Source organism: Leuciscus leuciscus (genome assembly GCF_965113295.1).
Source record: "Leuciscus leuciscus genome assembly, chromosome: 5".
NCBI lineage: Eukaryota > Metazoa > Chordata > Actinopteri > Cypriniformes > Leuciscidae > Leuciscus > Leuciscus leuciscus.
Window position 1 is genome coordinate 2,734,346 of NC_138729.1, and position 19,836 is coordinate 2,754,181.

Consider the following 19,836-nt stretch of genomic DNA (forward strand, 5'->3'; position numbering starts at 1 on the left):
CGTCCAACAGCTGTTGGATGTCTGAGCCTGGCAGGGTTTTCTGAGATGAGGACTTTGGCGAATGGTGTAGCCTTCAGATGAGAGCCAAACTCACTGACTTCTTGGGAATTGCTTAGATATATATATATATATATATATATATATATATATATATATATATATATATATATATATATATATATATATATTTTTTTTTTTTTTTTTTTTCAGGCTGCCATGTTTCTATACAGTGAATGTTTAGCCAGAAGAACTGGCAGACATTTAAAGTAAAAAAAGGAAGCATTTCCCTCTGCCATTGTGACTAGCAGAGAAATATGCTGTTGAAAAGAAGGGAAATCTGTGAGGATGTAAGAAGTTTGTTGTGTCAGTCATGGGTTGTCATTCACCAAGTGAAGAACGCACTGTAATTTTAGGTTACCGTTAAGGCTTTTTGATGCCATAACAATCCCAACATTATCTACTTTTTGCCGTGGGATGCCTGACTAAACAATTCAGTGCCGGATTGACCTCTTGCGTTATTGCCACTCATAACAGGCCCGGCACAGTAATTACAGTCCATCTCAAAATGTCAGCGAGAAGGGCAGAGCTCAGCGAGGCTTTACTCCCGCAACTGTTGACTATTTTGCTCTCTTACAAGAGCTTATTTAAAGAAATGTGCCACAAGGTGTGAGCGACTTCACCCACCAGTGCTAATTTACCACTGTAATGAGCATGCAGTGATGCATGATTATCAGGCAATTATATTTGGTTACCATGCAAACAGGGTGCATCATGGGACATCATTAAAGACAGAGAAAAACAGCATCACAGAAAGAGAGCTCTGTTTTCCAAATGGCAGCCATTACCGTAACACCGGCCCGTTTGTTTCCAATTTCCATGAATATTAAAAGGCGTTCTGTTCTTATGTCTGCAGTGTCATCTGGCATGACAAATTGAGATTCAGTTGTGCTTCCAGTCAAAAATAAATTGATGCTTACCATCAGGTGAAGTTTTTGGAGTGTGAGTAAGAGCTGATTTAATTTTTAAGCTCTCATAAATAACTGAGACGGCGGGTTATTAGGTGAGAGATGAATGACCGATGACCAATAATCAACCACATTCCCTCCACTATTGTCAGTGTCATTTACATTGACAATCATGCTGATCCACTTGATAGCCAGCCGTGCAGCATTTAAAGGATTAGTTCACTTAAAAAAAAAAAAAAAAAAGAAGCTGATAATTTACTCACTCCGATGTCATCCAAGATATCCATGTCTTTCTTTCTTCAGTCGAAAAGAAATTAAGGTTTTTGAGGAAAACATTCCAGGATTTTTCTACACAGAATGGACTTCAATGGCAACCAACTATACCAATGTTCAAAGAAGGTTCAAATGTCCGTCTCAATGCAGCTTCAAAGTCTCTACACGATCCCAGTCGAGAAATAAGGGTCTTATCTAGCGAAACGATCAGTCATTTTCTAAAAAATAAATAAATATATATATGTATATATACTTTTTAACCACAAATGCCCGTCTTGTACCATCTCTGAGTATTACGTCATCACGTTGGAAAGGTCACGAAAATTTTTTTTTTTAGAATAATTAAAACAAGATGTCGGACGATTTTGAAGTTGGAGGAGAAAATGAGATGACATTTTTCGCCCTTCCCTACCTTTTAGAACCGGAGTACACAGACAAATAACGTAGATAGATGACGTGACGTGTGACCTTTCCAACGTGATGATGCAATGCGTGGCGCATCTCAGAGATGGTACAAGACGAGCATTTGTGGTTAAAAAGTATATATATATTAGCCTGGCTAACGTCAGACCTCGTCTCATTGAGACGTGGTCTGGGCACCACATGTTAATTTTTTCGTATTTGAGGCGTGGTTTACGAATGCCCAGAGCCGTTTATTGGGCGCTACGAATGTCTATAAAATGCGCCTGTACGTACCTCATAGCCAATCGTTTTTTAATTATACCAGATGACATATGTAGAGCGACAGAAATTCGACGAGGAAGAAGACGAAATAAACTTGTGTTCTAAACTACTTAGAACACTATCTAAGGCTGCATCGAAAGGTAACTTCGCGTCTGATGCCATGTTGGATCCATAGATATAAACAAACTGCTTCGGTGTGTCGCATAGACGTCGTATTTTAATGACCGATCGTTTCACTAGATAAGACCCTTATTTCTCGACTGGGATCGTGTAGAGACTTTGAAGCTGCATTGAGACGGACATTTGAACCTTCTTTGAACATTGGTATAGTTGGTTGCCATTGAAGTCCATTCTGTGTAGAAAAATCCTGGAATGTTTCCCTCAAAAACCTTAATTTCTTTTCGACTGAAGAAAGAAAGACATGGATATCTTGGATGACATCGGGGTGAGTAAATTATCAGCAAACATTTTTTTTTAAAGTGAACTAATCCTTTCACACCTCTGTGGTATTGGTACTTGAAGTACACAAAGAAAAGCGATGCTAACACTAGCTAGAGAACAACTGAATACCTCTTTAAATGATACACAGAAATGTGACCTCATCGTAGTGCATCCAGGAAATATCTAGACCCCAATTTGTAATTTGTAATATCCAATACCCGGAAATCTCTGTGACATGTGACTCATGACTCTTCATTACCGCAGAGCATCTCCATGTATCCCAGCGTGATGCTTCTTTTTTCAAGTTTATTGTTACCGTAAACTTGATTATTAATGATAATGGGAATACATGACTGTGAAAAGTATGAACTTGATTCTGTAGTAGTGAGCTTGAGCCTTTCACGCTCACTCTCCCTCCCTATTGTCCGGTGTGTGTAATGAGGTCACATCTGTTGGACTGATGTCCGTGTGTCTGGGGTGGTGTGTGACTCTCACTAACTCTTCAGTAATACCCCGCCGTAAGTCCAAGGGACGGACAAATTGCAGGACAAATCTTCCCCATGTGCAACGTCAGAGCCGAGGAGCAGACAGAGAGATAGAGAGATAGAGAGATAGAGAGAGCGAGGGGTGGAGGGAGGGTGGACAGATCGACTGGACATATTGTGCTCTGTGTGTGTTGGGAGGGGGTGGACACACAGCCTGAGTCAGTATTAAAGGCCACGGTGACACGGTGGAAGATTAATATTCAATTTTCTTAGGCTAAATGAAAAGGAGTTATTATTTTATATTATTATGAACTTTTTCTGAACTCCCTTAAATGCCTCAATTGTCGTCTTGAGTTTCTTCCAGGAATGAACACGTCACAAATATCTTATCCCTAATTTAAATAATTTAAACTCAAAGCCAAAAAGGGTTGCTTTAGTGTGAAAAAACACGCGGTTATGGTTAAGAGGCGGGACATTTCCCAAACACGCTCGAAACGCTTGACCAATCACAACACACTGCTCATGCCGACCAATCAGAGCACAGTGTGCTTTTCAGAAGGAGGGGCTTCATAGAGACAGGAAGTAAACAGAGCGTTACCAGAGCCCGTCTACGGAGAGCCTGTCCACTCCCTATTAAGCCCTATTGTACCGAATTTTGGTTGTAGTACCACCAGAGTTCCACTGGGGGCGCTCGCCATGAGTGCAAAATGAATGGGAGTCAATGGGGCTAGACGGCTAAATTTGTCTCTTTCACCCGATTGCCGTTGAGAAATCTCAGATGTGATTGTAGATTTTGCAAGTTCAACATGGGTTTTAGGTCGAAAGTTGAATGAACGAGTACTTATGTCGTTTTGATTTCTTACAGGTTGAGTTGTTGTTGCCCATAACACGCTAGCATTCTGCTAATGACGTCAGCATTCTGACGTCATTGACATTTTGAAAGACTTTTTTAAATCAAATAAGTGACTCTAAAAAATCTAACACCCAGCAATGTGTAATTTCTTTGCATCTCCTTTCGAATACAACATTCAAATTACTAGACAAAAAATTATATCCTGAGAAAAGTGGATTTTGAGGGGTATACCGCCATTGACCTCCATTCATTCTGCACTCGTCCTGTGAGCGCCCTCATATGGAATCAGAGTGGAACTGCAACCAGTTCAGAAGCCGGAAGTGTAGTGAGAGTGAAACTTCTCGCCATATTAGACATTCTCTGGCGTTACTGACAGACTGGGAAGAGAGGAGCCGCAACAATGGAGAATATGAGGAAAATAATGTGTTTTTTATCATTCAAGCATGAATTCTAAACATTGTAAAATTAGACAATATGGCCTCTTTAAAATTAAAGAGATAAATGTCACGAATATCCTGTTTGATTATGAACAATAATGCTGCATTATCATGGCGAAAAATTGGCTTCACAAACAATTTGAACAAAGACATAGCTTTGTTCCAAAACCTTGTGAGCAGCCTATCAACTCAGCATTTCTAGTTTTGGTACAGAGCTTTGTTTCTTCTGCTCTTTGAAGGCCATAATTGGACAAAGCTTGGGTTGAGTATCACTGGGGTTCCTCTCCTCACTCTCTCTTCAGATCTGTCAGTCTAAGAGAGAGTGTCTCAAAGCCCAAGGAAAAACAGCCTCTATGGTCAAATAAAACCCTCCCCTGAGAGGGAATGAAAAAGAGAGGAAACAGAGACAAAAAAGGAGACAGCGACGGCAGGCGGGGTATCCGACTCTCTGATCCGCTCTTGGACTGAAGTGGGAGGAGGCAGCTGGCACAACACATGGCACTTAAACATCATACTGTGCGAAGAGACGGCGGCACGCAGCTCTCGGCACAGGCGTCCACTCCGACTCTAATAAGCTTGCTCGCATGTCAGAGCCGTCCATAGATCCCTGTGGGCAACAGAGCTTCCCATCTACCCACATCCCAACACCCCAGGAGTCCCAGACTGAACAGATGCTGGAACGTCTGCATGTATCATTCTGTCCTTAACTCCGTTCCAAAACCTAGTCAGCTACCTACATAGACAGCTGCTTTCTGTCCAAGTAACGCAATCAAAATGGAGCCTCAACCCTGCCGGACAAATATATGTAGTGTGTCCACGCAAAGCGCACAGGACTCTCAACCAAAGTCCATTTCAGTTCGCTCCACGGCCAGATTTGCAACACCCCCAACGCCTATTTCAGGCATACAAGACCAATGCAAAACAACCGAAATCTCAAAAACTGCATATTGCAGATCAGCAATAAATTCCGACATGAACTTTCCCGTTATGTGCAGTCTTAAGCACGAGACTCAGGTTTCTGTGGCTGGGGCATCTAACAGTAGCAGTAGTGATGCAATGAATTTACCAAATGCTGATTGGTTCATTTATTCACTTGCTTTACTAGAGATGCCATATTGTGTATTGCAGTTTCTCCCACTCATAGCAATACGAGTGAACTGTCTTTGGTGTTTGACAGCCTTTGACTCGACTTGCAGTTGATTGCAATAGAGTTTGGCATTAGCATTTTTGCTAAACTGACACTGCAATACTCTAAATAGCATATACATATAGCTTTAAAGAGTCAGTTTTTAATTAATTAGAGTGAACCATTTGTAATGAACATTTTTCGATATTATAAGGATGTTTTTTTAATCAAAATGTATCATGATTTATCTGCCATGTTGTATGTGTTTTTTATTATTATTATTTTTTTAGTTTGTCCCAGTGCTTTCTCAAATCATGCAGTGCTACCTTTGAGTTTGGCCAATAGATTTGTGCTGCATGCTGTCAGGAAAAACCTTCTTGGCTGTAGTCATAGTCAGCTCACTCGGTTTTGTCATATTATGAGCTCACAAGATGTGTCCTTTTACTTATGCGGCATGTGTTTTGAATGCCCGTGTCTGTGTATGTTTCATGTGATTTTTGCCAGAGAGATAAATGTAGTCTGTGCCTCTAATGTTGACGTCGACGTTGCCAGCTCTGGGAGTTTTTTCCTGGGCGCAGATGGTAGGAACAGAGAGAAGCAGGTGCTTCTGGGTGAGGTTCATCTGTGTTGTGTTGTTTTTATCCTAGAGTTTGTCCTAAAGCCATGGCTTCCTCTGCTGTGATCACCTGGTGAACAGATGACAGGGATGATTTTCACTTGCCATCCATGTTGCTGGAGGTGTGATTTACTTTATATGCCCTACTGTGTGGCACTTTACTCTGGCAAATGTCTCATTAAGGGGCCGTTTGGTATTTATGGAATGGACCACCGGAGGAAAATAGGGGAGGATCATGTCTTTTTATTATTTGTTGAGGTGAGGGTCATCCAGCTTTTTTTAGTCTAGGATGAGGGTCACCCAACTTTTGTATTCATGAAAACAGCAAAATTTCAAAGTGGCTTGTTTTGTGCATATTTTTCCATGTAGCTCTCTCAGTCTCGACCCCCCCCCCCCCCCCCATCGCTAGCAGATGGGTCTGACCCAACAAAAATCCAGGTTGACGCTGTGGGCGTGCATGCTCAGAAAAAGTGAATCATGTCAGAACAGAATGCCAATGAAATGTTTACCCGGCAAAGCTTTAAAGCACGAGCAAATAATGAACTTTTGTGATTGCGAATAAGTGAAGTGTCCTGTGAGTGTAACTCTACCGCTGCGTTAACATGTGATGTGAATGTACGTCAAGTTTTACAGTATTGGGACTGAGGCGTCAGAACTGAAGCTGATAGAGTGTGCGCTGTAGCACGATCTTATAGTTTCCATGCTTATTGTGTTTCTACAACAATGTTAGTGAGTAAATCTACTGAAATGGCCACCATAACAGTGGAGTGTGATGTGTAAGATGAGAAAGCAGAGGTTTCACACATACTCTGTGTATAGTGCTTTCACATATGCTGCGTTTGCAGTGCGTAACTGAGCCACGGCTGTACCACAAACACATAATCACTATTTTTATTTCAAATCCAGAAGTTATCAGCAACTTTTATAAAAAAAAAGTATAAAATAAAAAACGTATTCACGTTTAAACACCACATGCTGTGTTATAATGTTAAAACATTATAACTTAGCAATGCCAGAGGAGAAGTGTTCAAAAGCATTGCATCCACAACAAATATATTTATTGAATATAAAACATGTTGTTACTTCTCAGTAATGATTTCATGTAGTTTAACTCCATTAATGACATATATTTATATTGATTCTGTTTATCTAAATCTAAATGTTTATATCAGAAGTAAAACATAGTTTAAATCATTCTTTTATTTATTTAAACTGTTATTTTGAACATGCACTGTATTTATGATTAGGACTAATTTGAAGATTTACTGTTTTACTTCATCTGCCATTAGATAGGCTAACTTATATGTGTCAGTTTCACTAAATGGCTCAACTCGCTCGCTGGCGCGGACATTTAAAGGGATACTCCACCGTTTTTTTCATATTAAACTATGTTATTCCCTTAACTAAGACAAGTTGATACATACCTCTCTCATCTTAGTGCGTGCACTCAATCGTTCTGGCGCGCGGCGACACTTTGATAGCACTTAGCTTAGCCTAGTTCATTCATTAAGAACCAAACAGAGATTAAATTAGAAGCGACCAAACACCTCCACGTTTTCCCTATTTAAATACAGTTACACGAGTAGTTACACGACCAAGTATGGTGACACAAAATAAAACGTGGCGCTTTTCTAAGCGGGTAAAAAGGATAACTATAGTGTATGGCGGAATAGCACTTGAAGTTGGGAGCACTTCGACTCGGCGCAGTAAAAAGTCACGTTGGTTCTAATGACAGAAGTGAGAGGGAGAGGATTTTTCAGGAGGGACTTTTTACTGCGCCGAGTCGAAGTTCTCCCAACTTCAAGTGCTATTCCGCCATACATTATAGTTATCCCTTTAGAAAAGTGCCACGTTTTATTTTGTGTCACCATAGTTGGTTGTGTAACTACTCGTGTAACTGTATTTAAATTGAGTTTGTGTGCAGGTGCGCACATTATCCCGTCAAGTTTGTTTTTATAAATCACAACGTATGCGTCGGAAGTGGCGTACGCCTCTGTCAGGGCCTGTGTTGTGCGACGCAACGGTTATAAATGAGGCCTCTGGAACGCATTGCCGGACCGCATCCGCGTGCAGTGTGAAAGCTCGAACCTGTTAACATGGGTGCGGGGGAAAATACGCACCGCATACACACTGCAAACAGAGTATGTGTGAAACGGGTAAGTCGTTTGTAATGGTTGTAGAAAAAAAATCTGAACATATTTTCCAAGCACAAACCAGTACAGAAGTAATCAATAAATTATTGGGGAGGGTCATGCCTTTTTTCACAATCATTTTGGAGGGTCATAGAAAAATGTATTGCTGGCGAAGGGAGGGTTAAGTCTATTTTGACTATAGATCTCAAAACTCCTCTGGTAGCCCCTTAAATAAAACAAAACAAAAAACAGTCCCTAATAAAATCTAATGAGAACTAGATTTGGAGAACTAGATAGATCACCTTCATTATTCACCAGGTGGATATTGTTTTGGAGTATACTTCAGTGGCTAGGTTTAACATGGTGTTTTAGGAGACATAGTACATATTAACGTTTTAAGAGGCTGATATTATAATGCCTACATTCTGTTCATATTCTGTAATGTTTAGCTGTTATCCGAGTTCTCCTCAGATGGGGATTTGATTGTTTGAGCTGCTGGTTCTGTATTGTGCATCTGTGCAATGGAACACCTTCAAAAGTTATTACTAATATGCCAGATGGTCTCAGAAGTCTGTCATGCATTATGGGTTTGTTTATTCATCGTTATCTTTTAAACAGAATATTACTGGATGTCTGGAGACCTCTTGTTTCTTGGCCAGATGTTTGGCTGGGTAATGACATGTCTGGTGCATGGAATAAAAAATAATAAAAATAAATAAAATAAAATAAATAAATAAGTAAATAAATAAACATCACTCAGTATGAACTGATGTTTAAAGACATTCATCTCCCTTACACAAAGTTGTGGTAGTAACATGGTGCAGTTATAGTAATGCAATTTTCACGTGACATAGTTTTACTTAGTACTCCAAAATACAACAAAAAATGCAACGTCTTACCATGGTACAAAATGGAGCAAATTTTCACGGTACGACCATGAGGTTATAGACATGTCTCAAGCTCACTTTAAATTGGACATACTTCAACATAAAAAGTCACATTTGGTCAGCATTATTGTGTAATAGTTGCTCTTCCTTCGTCCATAACTTTTAAAAGGGTGTAGGTGTTTCCTGCACAGCTTGACTCTTTTATCAGGATGTAGCATTTACAGTTCCATTCATAACATTTGCCAAGCGGCTCCATTGTTTCCAAGCTTAAGACAACAGACAGTGTGCACAGAGACTCCCAGGAGTGCTTGGAAGTTTAAAGAATGGCTTAGCCTCTCTCATTTTTCTGCATTTAACTTTGAGGGAAGTTTACTTTCAGTGGCTGAGCTCCTGCTGGAGATTAATGAACACATTTGGTCGGGGCTGCATTGTTCCCATCGAAAATGCCCATCTACAGCGCTATGATTTATGGACAGCCGGCAGTGCATGAGCTGTAATTTGAGAGGGGTTTGTTTTTCCTCATGAAGATGGAATTTTAAAATTCTGAGATTAATAACACCACTCTAGTCATTTTATATCGTTCTGCAGGGAGAAGAAAAGAGGTTAGATGGGAACGGAAGGTACACAGCACAGGTTTCATCCTGGATGCCACATGCGATAGGCGCGAGACCAGTGTGTGTGTGTGTGGTTAGGCATTGATGTCACTTTATACACTAATTGTGACAACGTATTGAATCTGTACATTTAGCATGAAATGTGCTGGAGAGTATTAAATCAAAATATTTGAAGAGCAGTAGCTGAATATTCATCTTGAGTAGGTCAGTGCCGGATCCTCATTTGCTTCCTCGGCTCTGATCTGCTGTGTGGTTCAAATAGTTGAATTAATGCAGTGCACATTCCCATGGGAAAGAAAAATCTCAAATGAGACCTCTATGATATCTTGATTTTGTTCTCTAATTAAAATAATGGTGAGAAAAGGCAGACTTTTACTGATCTCTCCGGCTTCTTAGATGATCCTTGTGAGAAACAAGTCCTACATCTCTTTCCTTTAGTTTTTCAGAATATCTCAATGTCTTAAAATGAGCTCAGAGGGATCGAGGGCGAGCCCCAAATGGTCCAGGAGTCAATGTTAGGGCCTTAGACATTGGATGGACCCTGTTAGGCATTTGTGGAGTCATGAGTCTGGTTTGTAATTATTAAGAAAAGATCTTCATGTGAGCAACATTTCATATGCAATTCCATGTCACACTGTGGCTTTTGGGAGGAAGTCTAATGAAAATGCATGGCAGAGCAGAAGAATGCAGTATTGTTTATAATTTGGTTTCATTCTTTCAAATAACGTTTCATGTTTAAGACAATTAAAAATATTACACTGCTCACTTTATCTGTCAGCTCAGCACCGCTCTCTTTAAGAACAACTGCAGATTTAAGAGTATTACAAACAAACGGCTCAAGAGAGAGAGAAGGAATCTTTGATGTCCTGACATGCCATGAAATGAGACAAACCATGGAGAAATTAATCTTCAGCTGTTTTATGTGTATTGCACCTTTAGGCCAGACACTCAAGCTGAAGAAGTAACAAGCAAAGCTCAGTGGCTCTTTACAAGATACTAAAAACATGAACAACGTTTGAAGTCTGTGGCCGTGCATCATGTATTACTCAAGCTTACCCAAATGCATGCTTAATTCTATGCTCCTTGCTTAATTGTCAAGAGAGACTTAGCAAAGCCTTAGTAAAGCATGCCAGTTAATTTGATGGTCAGCTATTTTTTAATCATGCAAGCTCCTGTTTACCTGAATGAAAACTTCCAAAACAGTTTTGCATGTCAAATCACCATAAAATCTGACAAAACGAGATTATAAAAAACAGGTAATGCCAACATGCATTCTAGAGTAAGTGCTGGTGTGAAGAAGATTCTCAGTTTATTGGGAGTTTCTTTAGCCTACAAATTAGTTCAATTAGGGCATTCTCACGGATCAGCATCCTTGTTCAGGAGCGACTAGTCCTGCTCCTGAAGGGCCACTTATTTAGCTTTAATCCTAGCCAAACACACCTGAACCAGCTAATTAAGGTCTTCAGGATTACCAGAGATACCCAGGCAAGTGTGTTGAGGCAGGTTGAAGCTAAACTCTGCATGACATTTGAGTCAATTATACTCCCCTTGTCCGTGTTGGTCCTAACACAGGGGTGCCCAATCCTGCTTCTGGAAGGCCAACACCCTGCAGAGTTCAGCTCTATCCTGCACCAACACACCTGTCTGGACACCTTTAGCACTCCTCAAGAACTGGTCCATCTGTGTTTTATTAGGGTTGGAGCTAAACTCCAGGAGCAGGATTTGGGCGCCTCTGTCTTAGTAGAACATTAATAATCTTTTTTACTAAACTTGTGTAGTTTTAGATTAAATAGGGCTAAGCTTGTCTTCAACAACATTCTTGTCAACCTGTGTTTGCCCTCTGATTTCAGTGGGAATTAATAGATATGATTTGGACAGTAATGTTGTTCCAGGACCAACAAAAGATGCTGGTTCAGGAGCACCTCATTTAGGCTACTACATCCCAGTGACAAGCGCACTATCCTGTTCATCTCCAATATTAACCAAACACAAGTAAACCAGGAGATGGTTTATCCAAGGTCTTCTGGATTACTAGAAACCAGAAAAGTACAGTCAATGACTATGCCCATTCGTTTTTCAACGAGTGTCTCCTCATTGAGTCTTGAGCAGTTGTACTTTCAGGATGGTTCACGATGGGAAACTAGTTTTGGACCAGGATTATTTGGAATTCTGACATTTTCTCTTTGGTTCGTTCTCATACAGGGTGGTCTGATTGCTCTTCTGTTACTCATCCTACTCTTCACGCTGGTGCTCTACACCCGTCAGCGCTGGTGCCGGCGTCGCCGGGCCCCTCAGAAGAGTGCCAGCACTGAGGCCACGCATGAGATTCACTACATCCCTTCAGTTCTCCTGGGTCCTCAGAGCCGGGACAGCTTCCGAGGGCCCAGACCCCTTCAGCACACCTCCGTCATCGGCATGCCCATCCGCGAGACGCCCATCCTCGACGACTGCGATTGCGAGGATGACGAGCAGCCGGGACATCTGCTGGATGGGAAAGCACATTTGGAAGATGATTTGTGCAGCCAGGGGACACACAGCGTCGACAGTCTGGGGAAAGTGATGGGAGAGGCCAACCACAAACACAGTCTGGATAACAGAGGTAAGAGCTTCAGCATTGCTGTGTCACTGTCAACCGCACTGTCTATTTTCTATCCCAGCAAGCAATAGCCGTCATTTCAGCATCTAGGTTAACTATAGACCCGGTATAGTGTGGCTATGAGTAACACACATCTAGCCAAAATAACTTTGAATTTGGTTACATGTCATTTTTGCCCAAATAACATGTGAGATGTATGATATTCCATCATGTAAGCAAAGTCAACAGTGAATACATAGTGTTTGGTTTCATTTCTTTGACATGTTATCTAATTCATGACTAGTCTATTCTTGGGCTATGGTTAGACATCTATTACATTTACACTGACAGCCCAAATGTTGCCTGGTTTTAGCCTAGACGTCAGGGCTGTGTTTGGACGGCTATTAAATGCAAAATTGCTTGCTAGGATTAGATCCAACTGATAAATTCTGAGAATATTTGAGTTGAGATATCAGGGTCTGATTGCAAAGAGAGTGCTTGCAAGGCTATCCTGAAGTTTCTCTTGGAGAACAGTGAGGTTTTATCTGCCATTACATTCATCACTTAACATGATTGTCCAAGTAGAAATTTCTGGAACAACATTCAGATTTTTGGGTTGAGGGGTAGCGGAGTTAGAGACTTGAGTTTTACAGTCAACCTATAATTTTCTTATGATTTTCGAGGTAGGATTGTGTTCCAGCACAAAGCTTGTATGGTGAGTACCATCCCTCCATCATCACAGTTAAAGTTCAATCTTAATCCTTGAATCCACACTCAGACCAGTATCCAGTGAACATTAAATCAAAATTCACATTATCTTCAGAGTGATGGTAAAGTGCCTTCTCCATTGTTCAGCATGCTAATGATATCTGTGATGGGAAAGGGTATTTTTCCACCTCTCATCTCTTTCTAGTGACACTGATGTGGCACATTTGAGCACATCTGGGGGTTTGATGTGAAGTCACCTGCCAACCGCAGGCTAATTATAGCCATTGGCCTGAATTCATTGTAAGACATAGACTGAGAGAACCAGGAGAGAACCGAGAGAGAGAGAGAGAGAGAGAGAGAGAGAGAGAGAGAGAGAGAGAGAGAGAGAGAGAGAGAGAGAGAGAGAGAGAGAGAGAGAGAGAGAGAGAGAGAGAGAGAGAGAGAGAGAGAGAATGACTCTTAGTTGATAAGTTGGCTAGATCGCCCTCCCATGAGAGAACAGTCAAGGCCAAAGTGTCTGATTACAAGATGTATATTCAATATGAACTTAACAAGATCCACCCATCCATCCACGTTTTGATGGTAAAGCAACACATTTATTTATTACTGTACAGCAAAACATTATTTATCTTGTTTATAAATGTATCTGTTTCCGAGAATAATTTCCATATTCATTTTGATTTGTCAATAACAGAGACATATGAGTTGCTTAACAATGTAGATTAGATGTGTTTTGCATTTGATTTAGTCATTAGTTGTAAGAACCGTCCTGATGCACTGTAATTCATAAGAGAGCCTTCAGTGTCATCGGGAAAAAAAATGAATATGAACTGAGACCTGATTAAAGATGAAGAGGGTGCTTCAATCAACAAATCTGGCCTCATGTTAAGTAGATCACAAGGGGTATAAAGGTCACATTGATCAATGTTGGTGAACTGCCTTCAGCTCTGAAGTCTTAAGTATGAAATTATTAGAGCAACAAGACAATATGTGCATTTGTGCAGTATTTTTTTTTTTGTTGTAAAATTCAAATGTTTTGTCATTTATAATTTTAGGGTAAAAAAAATAAAACGTACTCGGTTACTAACGTAACCTCGGTTCTCTCTAGAAGAGGGAACGAGTACTTGCGTAAGAATATCTTACGATAGGGGAAAACCTCTTTTCCTCGAGATATTGAAGCCAAAAATTATCCTTAATTTTGCAATAATGTAAAACGCATTGCAGCAGCATGCAGACATGGGCGAGACAGCTCGCGCGCCCATTGGCTGCTCTGCGGCAACTGCACCAGCCTATCGATGGAGGCTCCTCATGACGTCATAACCAATGAGGGCGCTTCGCGCCCAATACGTCATGTCCCACCGAAATCGGGTGGGGCCAGGGCTATAAATACGGCCCAGAGAGGCTGGTTTGGTCAGTTTTTTCATCGCTGAAGCGAATCAGAACATGACGCATGCACGGCAAGATACGCGAGTACTCGTTCCCTCTTCTAGAGAGAACCGAGGTTACGTTAGTAACCGAGTACGTTCTCTTACGAGAGGTCTCTCGTACTTGCGTAAGAATATCTTACGCTAGGGGAACACAATGTAAAACGCCGTGCGTGCTTGAGACATAACACTAACGTCCCAAGGGCAGGTGCCCGGGGCTCATACAGTGCTTAATCACAAGGGACTCACAGAGAATCCGGGAAGAGGGGCTAGGATAGCATCATTCCTGTAATATTGAGCTCTGATAAGAGCATATTATATCAAGTGTTCCACACAGCCAGGGCGAACTCAGCCTGGACTGGTAAATATGGGGGACTAACGTATTGCCCACAGAAGTATATAGGCGATCAGTGATCGCCGCTCTAGCAGTTTCAGCATCCCGAGCCGATAGCATCGGGCGGGCAATACTGAAAAATTAAACCGAGAGCAACCTAGCTTGCAAAGTGGGAACCTCGAGGTTATAAAACCTTATAAATGTAGACGGGGAGGCCCAGCCTGCCGCCATACAGATATCTTGCAAGGCAATCCCACTGGACCAAGCCCACGACGAGGCCATGCCTCTTGTGGAGTGCGCTTTGACACCTATCGGGCATTGCAGGCCCTTGGATGTGTAAGCTAGCGCTATAGCATCAACTATCCATCTGGATAGACTCTGTTTTGACGCAGCTAGTCCCTTAGAACGTCCGCTGAACAAAACAAAGAGCTGCTCCGTCTGTCTGAAAACAGATGAGCGAGACACATAGGCTCTTAACGCCCTGACCGGGCAAAGGAAGCCTGCGTCCCCTTCCTCTTCGGATACCGGCAGGGCCGACAGTGAGATAACCTGTGCCCTAAACGGTGTGTTGAGGGATTTAGGAACATATCCGTGCTTTGGTTTGAGTATGACTCTCGAGTCATTCGGCCCAAACTCCATACACGTCGCGCTTACTGAGAGCGCTTGCAAATCCCCTATGCGCTTCACTGAAGCGAGAGCCAGAAGAAACACTGTTTTGAAAGACAAGAGTTTCAGATCTATTGACTGTATTGGCTCGAATGGGGCACCTTTCATGGCTTCCAGAACCGTGGAAAGGTCCCAAACGGGAACTGAGGGTGGTCTGGGAGGGTTCAGCCTCTTAGCTCCTCTAAGGAAGCGAATGACCAGATCGTTCCTTCCTAATGACTGGCCAAGCGGTGGTTCAGCGAACGCTGCTATGGCCGCCACATAAACTTTGAGCGTGGATGGGGTTCTGCCCTTATCCAGAAGCTCTTGTAAAAAGGAGAGAACCTCCGGCACCCCATAGCGTGAGGGTGAAGTGCCACTCGCTGTACACCAGCTAGTGAACACAGACCATTTTGAGGAATAGAGCCGCCTTGTAGATGGAGCTCTAGCCTGCGTGATCGTGTTTAACACTCCCGCTGGGAGGTTAACGGGTACCCGTTGATGGCCCACACATGTAGGGACCAAAGCTCCGGGCGAGGATGCCAGATCGAGCCGTTCGCCTGCGAGAGGAGATCCCTCCTCACCGGTATCGGCCACGGGGCGGTACTCGTCAGCTGCATCAGGACTGAAAACCAGACTTGGTTTGTCCAAAAAGGGGCGACAAGTAGCACTGGGCATCCGCTCTCCCTGATTCGCTCTAACACCTGGGGTAGGAGCGTGACAGGGGGAAACACATAGAGCGGGCAGCGGGGCCAGACGTGAGCCAGCGCATCCCTGCTCTTGGAGAAGAATTCCTGACAATGAGCGTTCTCTTGAGACGCAAATAGGTCTATTTCCGCTCTGCCAAATGTTCTCCATAGCATTTTGACTGTCTGTGGATGTAAAGACCATTCCCCTGTCGGCAGATTGTTTCTGGACAGTCTGTCTGGTCCCACATTCAGATGGCCGGGCACATGCGCTGCCCTGAGCGAGCGCAGATTGTGCTGAGCCCAGACCAGGAGGCGATCCGTCAGCCTGTGAAGGATTCTGGATCTGATACCTCCTTGGTGATTTATATAAGCCACCACTGACATGTTGTCCGAACGGACTAAGACGTGGTGTCTTTTTATATGGGGACAAAAACGCCTCAGCGCGTTGTCGACTGCCATCATTTCCAGGCAGTTTATATGCAGAAGCTTTTCCCGTTCTGACCACTGGCCGAATAACGGTCTGCCCTCGAGCAGCGCTCCCCATCCCGAGGTTGAGGCGTCCGTGGACACCACCTTCACACTCGAGGAAGTCCCCAGGCTTACACCTGACCGGTACCAGTCGGTCACTGTCCAAGGTTTCAGAGCTGCGACGCATTTCTGATCGACCTTGATGCGCGCGAGACCGGAGGTCCAAGCTCTGCGCGGCGCGCGCGCTTTCAGCCAGTACTGCAGCGGGCGCATGCGAAGCAGACCCAGCTGAAGCACTGAGGATGCTGAAGCCATGAGACCCAGCATCCTGTGAAATTTTTTGAACGGGACCAAAGCGCCGTGGCGAAAAATCTCTGTCATGCGCTGAATGCTTAGTCTGCGCTGCGGCGACAGCTGTGCTGTCATAGACAGCGAGTCCAGATCTGTGCCCAGAAAAGATATTTTCTGACTGGGAGACAGCGAACTCTTCGCCCAATTGACTGTGAGACCTAGATTCTCGAGGTGATCGAGTAATATGGTCCTGTGTTCTATGAGCTCTGACTGTGATCGAGCTAGAACCAGCCAATCGTCCAAATAATTCAGCACTCGTATGCCTCGGAGCCTGAGGGGTGCGAGCGCTGCATCCATGCACATCGTGAATACGCGAGGTGCTAGGGAAAGGCCAAATGGAAGGACTGTGTACTGATATGCCTGGCCCTCGAAGGCGAATCTCAAAAATCGCCTGTGACGTGACGCTATTTGTATTTGAAAATAGGCGTCTTTCAGATCTATCGACATGAACCAGTCCCCTTGGCAAATTTCCGAGAGGATTTTCCTGGTCGTGAGCATTCTGAACCGTCGTTTCAGAAGTGCTTTGTTTAGTCGTCTTAGATCTAGTATGGGTCTGAGACCCCCGTCTTTCTTGGGTACCAGAAAATATCTGCTGTACATGCCCCCTTCGCTCTGAGTTTGTGATAAGGGTTCTATAGCCCCTTTTCTCAGTAACTTCGCTATTTCGGCTCGAAGTAGGTGTGCTACTTCCTTTTTCACCGTAGTTTCGATTCGCGCCGCTTTGCGTTGCGGGCGTCGACCAAACTGTAGCGAATAGCCTCTTTCTATAATGCTCAGCACCCACTTCGATACCCCGGGGAGCTCTGTCCACGCTTTCGCGTGAGTGGCTAGGGGTTGAATGATATCTGGGCTCTGATCGCGGCCAAGTGGCGCGCGGAGAGCAACAGTGTGCTGTAACATGAGCGCCGCGTTTGCAGCGTGCGAGACTGGGGGCGCGCTGATCACAGCGGGCAGCCTGCCCGCGCTCAGTTCTCCTGCAGCTGTGTGCTGAGAGAGAGCGAGCGTGGTGAGCCCCGTGGGGTTTAATATGTCTGTGAGCGAATGCGGGCGCGGGACAACGGGCCCATGCATAACGCTGAGAACACCGTCTGTTTGTGCAGACTGTATGTGCGTTGGTTTCGTTTTTACAGAAACCGTGAGACATGTAGCGTGTAGTGTTTGCGGGCACTGGGACGTGGGCACAATCACTACATTTGGTGCACAACCGACATAAGTCGATTTTATTTGTGCGGGCCGTGTGTGGCGGGCCGTGTCTGTGTGTAGGAATGGGCACTGGGCAGTGGGCATTTTTACTACACTCATAACACCATCGGCCGTGGCCGGATTACCAGAAAATACACTCTTTTTGGGATTTATCTGGGTCGCCGTAAAAACGGCGTTTGTGTGCAGGCAAGCGGGCTGTACTGCCGACTTGTTTACTGCTGAATAAGCTGGAACAGTCGCAATTATTGGAACTGAACGAGCGAAAATCTTTGGTGGAAATCCGGCCGCAGCGGGACTTGGACACCGTCGCTTCCGTAAACTGGCTAGGAAGACTTAGAGGCCTCGGGCTTTAACTCAACCTTCGGCCGTGGCCCACGCGGCGGGGGGCGGCGGCCGGCGGAGCGAGAGCGCGGTCTCTGATCCCTGGTCTGTCGGCGCTGTGGGGCGGCGGCAGCTGAGGGTTGCGGCTGGGAGCTGCGAGCAGACGGCTGTTTTGAGCGACCTGCTGCGGAGCTCGAGCGCTTGGGCAGGAAATGTTTCATGGCCTGCGATGTCTTTTGAACTTCGGCGAATCTGTCTGCGAAGTCTTTGACAGAGGATCCGAAGAGGCCAGCGGGGGAGACGGGGGCGTCGAGAAACGCGGAGCGCTCCGAGTCCGGCATCTCCGAGAGCGTAAGCCATAAGTGTCTCTCAGCCACGGTGAGAGAAGCCATATTCCGCCCCATGGCCTGCGCGGCGGACTTTGTGGCGCGAAGGGCGAGATCCGTTGCGCTCCTTAAATCCGTAAGGTTCACAGCTTCCGGTCCTTCCTCATCCATTTTGCGGAGAAGGTTGGCCTGGAAGATCTGGAGTATGGCCATTGAATGAAGCGCCGAGACAGCCTGCCCGGCGGCGGTATAAGCGCGACCGTGCAGTGACGAGGTAGCGCGGCAGGCTTTTGATGGCAGCGCCGTCTTAGCACGCCGTCCAGCAGAGGGCGGGCAAAGATGGCCGGCTACCGCTTCCTCGACGGGAGGGAGAGAGTGGTATCCTTTGTCCTTAGCACCGTCGACTACGGAGAATGCTGCGGACACGGGAGCACGCACTCTGGCTGAAAAGGGAGCGCTCCAAGACTTAGCTACCTCTTCGTGAAGCTCAGGAAGGAAAGGGGCTGGTCTTGAAGGCTGAGAAGCGCGGCCCCTTTGAAGAAAACAGCCGTCCAGGCGGTTAAGTGCAGGCTGCTGGGGCGTCGACCACTCAAGGCCGAGGCTCTCGACGGCCTGCTCGAGCAGACGCATAAGCTCCGCCTCGATGCTGGCTCTTTTCCCCGAGGAGCGGTGAGAGGGTGGTGCGAGGTCCGCGGAGCTCGACCAATCCTCACTGCCCGAAAGGAGAGAGCAACTGTCGTCCTCCAATCGCACAGCTTCTTCATAGTCCCCCATGGCGGAAGCGGCGGCAGACGGCGGCCGCTGACCGGCGGTGAGAGACTGAGGTGAAGCAGGCGGCGAAGCTAGCGGGCGCACCGGCGAGCTTTCGCGGGATGGAGGAGGTTCAGGGACCCGCTGAGCGCGGCGCTTTTTACGGCGCGGCAGCTCGGCGGGTGAAGGCGCGGGCGCAGCTTCACGAAAAAATGCCCGGCGAGTCCGCAGAGTCACCATAGGCATAAGATCGCAATGAGGGCAGCCGCCCTCGGCGAGCGCGATAGCTGCGTGATCCTCACCCAGGCAGGAAACACAGATGACATGGTGGTCCCCGTCGCTGAGTGGAGCTCGGCATGAGCCGCAGGATGAACGAGGCATCTTGAAAAAGACGCTCGTGCTCTTTTAGAGGAGATAAGTGTGAGTGTCGCAGCGGCGAACACACACACAGCAATAAAAGGATATGTACGCCGGAAAGCGTCAGCAGGAATGGCGACTGAAGGCGGCGAGTTGTCGACCGGCAGCTTCA

At 45.0% G+C, this 19,836-nt stretch overlaps 1 protein-coding gene across 1 annotated transcript in view; it reads left to right on the forward strand.

Moving 5' to 3' along the window:
- The window catches only part of astn2 (astrotactin 2), a 481,074-nt gene that overhangs the window by 143,133 nt on the left and 318,105 nt on the right, over positions 1–19,836 (forward strand). The window contains exon 3 of the mRNA XM_082170500.1: positions 11,716–12,112. Coding sequence (XP_082026626.1) covers positions 11,716–12,112 — 397 coding nt within the window. The remainder of the gene's footprint in view (positions 1–11,715; positions 12,113–19,836) is intronic.